This window comes from Corvus brachyrhynchos, unplaced genomic scaffold (genome assembly GCF_000691975.1).
Source record: "Corvus brachyrhynchos isolate BGI_N302 unplaced genomic scaffold, ASM69197v1 scaffold61, whole genome shotgun sequence".
Taxonomy (NCBI): Eukaryota; Metazoa; Chordata; class Aves; order Passeriformes; family Corvidae; genus Corvus; species Corvus brachyrhynchos.
In genome coordinates, this window is record NW_008236478.1 from 3677251 (window position 1) to 3685140 (window position 7890).

Consider the following 7890-nt stretch of genomic DNA (forward strand, 5'->3'; position numbering starts at 1 on the left):
CAGCAGTCCTGCTGACATCAGCAAGAACCAGTGGCTACTCCAAGGGGATTTGTGGGCATTTGGTGCCTTAAAACAAGGCTGTAAAGATAATCACCCACATTGTCCCCCTTCATGCGGGGCCTTCACCCAGCACGTGCTTGGTGGAGTACTGGGAGGTTGCTGTTCTGGTATCTTGTACTTCAACCCTCATTTACAAATTAGGTGAGAAATTAGGAAGAGCTGCCACACCAGGGCTTGGAAGGCCGCAGCAGGGCTTGGCTACCAACACAGCCAGCCCCTACACATTCAGAGTTTCTTTTCCTTTCTCCCAGCTGGCTTAAGGAAGATTTTTCCCATGCGACTTTGTTATCTTCTCCAGATCCATCGGCTCTCTCCTGTGTGTCTGCAGTAGCCACTGAGCTTAATGGACTCCGGGATCTTGAAGCGAGGGAAGTTCTGAAGTGGGACTATATTAACATGACAGCAGGGAAAATGGGCTGTGTTAACTCTGTAGAGGCCTGGTTTTGCATATCCTTGTACAAAGGCAGGAGGAAGAGGGAGTCAATGTACCGTAAATGATGACTGGGATTAAGTGGAAGTGGTAAAGGATTTGTTAGCTATTTCAAGAAAGGACTGATTTGCCCCATGTCTATAAAATGGATGAATATTGAATGATGTTGGCCACAGCAGCTGCACAATGATTTTTAAAGCCAGTTAAGGAATTTGGATTCCTGTCAGCCTGAATGTGTTTTACTGATGTCTCATGTGTGTATTACATGGAGATGTGATGAATACAAAGCAATAATAAATGCTAAGCAGAATTAGTGAGCAAAATAATTCCCTAGAAAAAGCATTTCTGGTTTCATAATTAACTGTATTGGACTACTATTCTAGGAAGTTTTCCTTGCCCTTATCTGCAGATTATGACACTAAAGATATTCTCATATTGAAGTACTGGTATAGATTAAGATGTCTTCACAGTTTGGATTCTACTTAAGCAATTACAAGAGCCCTTTCTACAAAACGTATTGATTTTATTCCAGAAAAATAAATTCCCATGTACAATTGGGTTTTCATAACATGAAACAATTAGCCATTTTATTGCTAGTGCATATAGGGTAATGTCACATTTCATACAATTTCAGTACAAGTGAAAAAATATAATATATGGCTGATTGAAACTGATAGCTACATTAACATTTATAGATCTATATAGATTCATTTTACAAGCTGTTAGTAGTTTAGAGGGATATCGGTGTTTTAAACTACCAACATTCATATGGCTCCAATTCAAATATATGAATTGTTTGATGCGCTATAAATATATTCCAAAGTACATTTCATTGAAGAAGTCAAAGCTGTGCACTAAAATATATCAAAAACATGCCTGGTGAAAATGCTACAGACAGAGCCCTGACTGTCTGTGGAGCATGAAAATGCCACTGGTGCTAGCATTACTAGTTGGAAAATGAACACAATGCCATGATTACAGGATTAGGGGATGGAGATAGATGCTGTCATCTTATTTCATAGAGCTGGGACCAAATTCTCTCTTGTTACCCAATGTAAACCAGGATGAATCCACCAAATTGGCAGAATTGCTTCTGTAGTAGCATTTGGTAACAAAACCCAGAATCTGGCTGGAGATCAGGCAGACTCACTGGTTTCAGTAGAGCTGGTCTCAGATCTTCACTAGTGGAAGTGAGAGCAGAACATGTTCCAGCTGAGTTGCTCCCCTAAGTCAGATAGGCACATAATCACGTTTGCCCAACCTTGCAGATTTGTAAAATGCTTCCTGAGTTTCAGTTTGGGGATGATAACAAACAGAAACTTAAGCAGGACCTTGAGGATTTTTCCAAATTGTAAAATAAAGCAGCTCAGATCCCTAGGATAGCCAGCATGGGCCACATCCTGCTCTTAGGTTCAGTGGTGCCTAAATCCAAAGCCATTCTGGCAGCATTAACCTGGATTACCTCTGCAGAGAATTTGTCCAAAGGACAAAAGGGCTGAGTGCTGGCAGCAAAGAAGGCACTGAGCATCAGATGAGATGGGAAGAGCTGTCAGGGCTGGAATCACATTGACTTTGTTAACTGGCTTCCTTCCCTCTTCCTTCTCACTCCTGGCCCCAGTGCAGTCCCCAAAAGGGACATGTGGAGGAATCTCTCTACTTCTGGTGGCATTTTTCCCCTTGTTTATTGTAAAAACACAGGGGAGTAAAGAAATTTTTTTTTGTTTTTAACTCTACCTCTTGTTTGGCAGACGCATTTACAAAGCACACAGTGGAGAGCATTCAGGTACCTGTGCCTCCCATCTGCCCTGAGGCCATACCTTCCCCAATAACACACTGTTTCTGCAAATAATTGGATTCCAGCCCTGCCTTCACCCTACAGATGCAAGAGGGACAAGGCTCAGCAGGGTTACAGTGCAGTTACTGTGGGGTGGGAATGTGATGGCAAGGGTGGCAGGGATACTGAGTGCACAGGTAGGCTTGCTGGCCAAAATGCTGCTGCTGGATCAACCGCAGCCCAGGGCTCTGGGCAAGCAAGGGAATGCTTTGTACATCATTTGGTATGTACCATCTTCTGTGCTGGAAGGCTGGAGCCCTCCCCTGCAGTTCAGCACAAAATTGTGCTCTGTGCTGCTCTTTTTAGCATAAAATTGGACAAAGATGGGCTGAGTCCACCTCAAAGTAGACATGGGGAATAAAAATAGATTAAGAAAGTCCGAATTTTCCAAGGTGGGCTGGTTTTCCCCTGGTCTTGCGGGAAAGGCTTATTCATGGTAGCACAGTGCGCCTTGGCCGACATTAACAGCATTCCACACTGGGCAGCAGAGAAACAATTTTTAGCACCAAGAATCCCTAGGCCTCAGCTGCCTGTGCAAGCAGACACCCAGTGTAACATGGAGAAGGGGCTCCAAGGACACCGGAATGGTATAGATTCTGAAGTAATTGTAGTTTTGTTTGGGAAAGGGGGGGCACAAAGGAAGTATTTTCCTTGGGAGAACAGCTGTTTTTCCAAAAGAGGATGAGTTCGGGACCCCAGACCATACTCATTAGCATAAATTTTGCCTCAAACCCTGGCAAAATTCTTAGTTTAACATCTAGGATATATTAGAAACTGTTGTTTCAATACAAATTAGGTCAACTCCAAACCCTTCTTTGAAACAATATCTGATTCCACAAGTACTTTGTCCACATGGTAAAAGCCAGCCCTTAATGTTCTACCCTTTAATAAGCCAGGATGTTAGCTGTTAAGTCCATTTGTCTCTTGCCTTACTTGTTTAAAGCTTTCTCCAGATACTCCTGGATCCACTTTAACTTGGGATCAATGCACACTTGCTTGCTGTTGCTCTTGAGCCTTGCACTGCCAAAGGAGAAAAGTCAGAGTGAGTCTGGTGTGCAATACTCCTCATCCCACACCCACCCCCCGCCCCTGTGCCTTATTCTCCTTGGGTGCCAGTGCTGCTCTCGGTTAACCCATGATCAGGATGGATTATTTTTCCCATCCTTGAGTCACCTATTAGAAATATCCCTGGTTTGGAAGCCATCTGTCTCCTTTGACAGGCTCTTGTGGTCTGTGCTGGGAATCGTGTGAGAGTGGAACAGACAGAATTTGAATCTAAGACTTCCAATTCACACCTGGACTGTTAAGGAGTTAATGTTGTTGATGCCAACAACAGAAAAACTTCATTTGGAAATACTGATATGGTAAATATAAGTAATTTGTGCAAGGAATTGATTAAGAACAGCTTTTATATTCAACCCAAAAGAGAAGTTTCACATGTTTTGAGGACAACACCCCTCAGATGTCCGGATGTTCCGAAAGCAAGGCTGTGGTCACTTGTTAGCTTTTTGTTTTATACAAGACTGCATTAACAGGTTGCAGGGAGGAAGACAACTGAAAGTGCCATAGTGCCTGAGGCAAGTTTCCCCTCCTTTATTCACTCAGCATTGAAAACAAAGGCCGAAACCTCCTGAGGGGTTTCTCCTGGATGTCCAAGCTGCACTTCCCACACCAAACTCTTGAGCTAATTTGAATTCCCCATGAATTTGACACTTGGGCTATCCGAATCTTTCATTCAGAAGCAAGACAAATAGCTTTTCATCATCAGGTCTCACCCTCCAGGGATCTCAGGACCTCTTGAGAGCTGTTATCTCCCACATTCCCTGCAGCACCCTGCCTCTGCCCCAGTTGCTCCAAAATTTCCCTCTAAACAGCCTGCCTGCCTTGGGAAAGTGCAGAGAACAGCAATTTCATGGAAGTGCCCATACAAATAAGTTCAGTACTTGTTTAAACATTTGCTGGATGGAAGCCATAATGTTCCTCACTTTATAAAATGAAATCTGCAGAACATAAAACGATGGCGTAAGAAATAACAGGTCAAAAAGGCTCCTTGCTCTGAAGTTATGCAACAACACAGTTGTAACATAAACACATCAAGGATCCGTCTTGCAACCCCTGCGCCAGTAAAGAGATGAATGGGCCTAATTCATATTTCCCTTACAGCAGTGCCAAGCTGGAGCATTTCCAGCTAAGTGATACCAACAGAGTGTAAGAATGGATTTGCTGATGTTAGCAGTGTCTGGGAGTTCTTGAGCTGACCTCACAGGGTACAGAAGCAAAAGCACACGTAACCAGTCTCCAGCCACATTCAATACAATTCCTCTCACCTAATATTACCTCTCACCTAATACTGAGACACTGATTTTTTCAGACATTTATTTCTGAGCCTGTCAGCCCCTGCTCCTTGTGCAGTCATGGAAGAGACACAGGCAGTTGTATGGAGTGTTTAACCTGGACTGGTTAATGTGTCTACTTGCTAAAAATGCTCATTTCCCTGTACTGAAAAGCAAGGAATTTCGTGTGGGCTTTGTAGAAGTAGATGTTGACAGAGGAGCTCACTGGATTTGGAGAGATGATTTCCAATAGAATGAAAGACAAAAGCCTGCTCTTATGCTTTTTTCCAGGTACAACTTCCCTTAACCAAAAAGGAAAATGTACTTGCACAAAAAAACCCCAAGAAACAAAATCCACAAAATATCTTCTAGCAATTATATGTTTCACTTACATTCTCTATTCCTGAAAATGGCAGCTTTTAATTTATTTACACCTTCACTGTTTAATGCTTAAAATGATTCAAGATGAGAAATTCATGTGTTAGTTTTGATTGATTTCACCTTCTGTTCCAATAAAGACCTAGTCTGAACTTGTGCTGTTTCAAGGGTATTTGGAGGGATGTTTTTAAGTACCCTGCTTTTCAAAGTAACAAAAAGAGGGTGAACTGTAGGTTCGTATGTTCTGTGTACCACAGACAAACACATTTGGGTCAGGAATGGGAAAGAACATGAGTTGTTTCTGTTCCTGCATTTCATGCTCTAATTTATCTCTAATTACTATAATCCTATGTTAATTAAGAGATAAATATATACTCCATCCTATCTTAAATGCTGTCATTTACTTGAAACTACTCCAGAAAATTCCAAATCCTCTAAAAAGCCTTAGCGCTGGGACCTTTATGACATCCACCGACAGTCCCAGAGCACAAATCCATGCACTATTGCATTTTGGATGCTTGCTGCCAAAATTGTTTATAGGTAGAGACTGGAGTTAGTCACAGCTGGTTTTGCCATTTTTTTGAAAGGAAATAATTTCTCAGCTGCAGCTTACATTTTTCTCACTGTCCTCCTCCAAATCCTAAGGAAGAAGCACATGATAAAAAGCGTATGATCCACACAGAGTGGTTTAAAAGAGAAAAAAAAAGTATGAATAAAAACTGGTTCATGAATGGATACACACTCGCGTACATTCCTGAGCGATCTCACGAAGCCACATCGGTTTTCTGAGTGCAAAAATGTTTTGGATGACAAAAAAGTGATTTTTACAGCATTTGAGTTGCAAGAGGAAGGGCTCAATATATGGGTCAAGGAGAAAACTACCAATGGGATCACTGCACAGAAACAGACACCCTCTTCCCTGACACCCTCTTAAAGAGGCTAAGGGAAGCTGAGAGCAGTAAGGCTCCCTTGCAATGAAAAGATTAATGCTATTTTCTTTTTCTTCAGAAGGTTTTGAATTTTGGGAGAGGAGGGAGTGGGTCACCCATGAAGAAGTGAACAAAAAAGGCCTGCCTAAAACATAGACATGTGAATCTACAAAGACAAACAAAATCCCAATGTTTCCTGAAAATCAGGGTTGCTTTTCCAGCAAAAATAAAGAAGTTATTTTCCATTGGGAACCCATCTTTCTGTTCTGCTGTGATTTATTGAGTCAGTCCCTGCCTGGTAAGCGTCCCTAGATTAGGCCATCATGTGTTTAGGGTTTGTACCTCCTGTGGAGGATACATGAAATACAGGATTTCCTTCTGCTTGTTTAGCTCCACTCTGTGGAGAAGTGACCCATTAGGAGACTCAAACCGCTGTAAAGTTTTATCCCAAGGTGTGAAGCTCCACATCCAAGGCAATGGACAGCCCCACATACACACGGGGGAACAGGACATGGGATCACACAGTAACAGGGAGACCACAGAGAACACAGCCGGGAAACAACCAGCTGGGCTCCTTTACGCGGGGTAAAGCAGGGTCCAGCTGTACCTGACAAATGGGGTGAAGAGATGAATTGAGGGTCATGGCATGAGACAGGCTGAAATTCAACCACTAGAGCAAGCATCAGCTCTGTGACCCTTCTTTTTGACACCCGAGATTTGCACCCAACTGAAAAGAGCAAGAGACTTACACAATCTGAAGTGAGCAGTTGGGTGTGGAGAGGATTTTGAGGTGCTTAATATTGGCTCTTGCCACGTTGCTCTCGTAGAATCGACAGGGACATCGGTAAGTCAGGCTGACGGGTTTTTCTGCGGGACAAAGGGAGGGAAAGGACATGTTACCTCTTGCTCCCGGTCAGCAGCACAGATCCACCGATCAGGGCTCACAGCATCAGGGCTCACAGAAAGAAACTCCCTCCAAATATGCAGGTGAAAAAATAAAAATGCAGCAGAAAAGCTGTAGCTTTGGGAGAGCATTTGCCCACAGCTCAGAGCACAATCCCTTCAGCTCAGTGCCCAGCCTTTCAACCAGGGTGCGTGGGATTTTGGAAGACAAAAGAAGAGGGAGAGAAAATGGAGATAAGTAAAATCGAAGAGATTAGAATAAGGAGCCGTTCCATTGTGCAGGGATGCTCCTGGTAATTAGACAAGATAAAGGCCAAAAGAGGGGGCACTTGTCCTCGGTGTTGTTCTAGTCAAACGATTTTGACCCGAGGCCAAATTAGAAGGTAGCCAGAAGAAAGCGATGAATTCCAGAGAGCTCAGATCAAAACGGCTCAGCTCAGGTGCATGCTTTTCACAGGGGACTTAGTGGCTACAGAAAAGCTCTGGTTTTGCAGGCGTTCCCAGGGCCCAGCTGACCTTTCCCCACCGCAGCCAGCCCTGACTCCCAGCAGCGGTACCCGCACAAGAAGGTGCAGCTCAGAGATGCGAGATCCCGGCGGTTTCACATAAGACACTTGGAGTCTTTTGAATTTCCAGCCTGAGGGTAAGTAAGGCAATCGAGGAGACAGTCATCATCCAGAGCGTCCTCAATACACTATTCAGGGGCCATCAGACTGGATGAGAGTTCTGTCACTGGCATCACAAGGGACAGAATTAAGTTTAACCCCCTAGGCTAAAAATCTGCCATGCATATGCATGCAGGGCTGAGAAAAGCCTGGCGCCCACCACAGCCTCTGCTACCCGATTTCTCTATGGGACTGCTTAATTACTGGCAATCAAGTGCACGTAAGTAAGGTCTGTAGTTTGTAAGTAAGGACTGTAAGTTTGAAAGTTCCATGCGCAATAAAGAACAAACACAGAAGCTTTGCCTGGAAGTCCAAGAGATGCCTAAAATTTTAAGAATTTCCCAGTGGAACAGTTTTC

General features: G+C 43.5%; 1 protein-coding gene across 1 annotated transcript in view; it reads right to left on the reverse strand.

Annotated features, from left to right (window-relative positions):
- CXCL12 (C-X-C motif chemokine ligand 12) overlaps positions 1–6874 on the reverse strand; it is an 11288-nt gene extending 4414 nt beyond the window's left edge. Inside the window, exons 1-2 of the mRNA XM_017725995.1 lie at positions 6714–6874; positions 3258–3344 (exon numbers count right to left, since the gene is read on the reverse strand). Of these exons, the coding sequence (XP_017581484.1) occupies positions 3258–3344; positions 6714–6859 (233 nt within the window). The 5' untranslated portion in view covers positions 6860–6874. The remainder of the gene's footprint in view (positions 1–3257; positions 3345–6713) is intronic.
- Positions 6875–7890: the final 1016 nt, after the last annotated feature.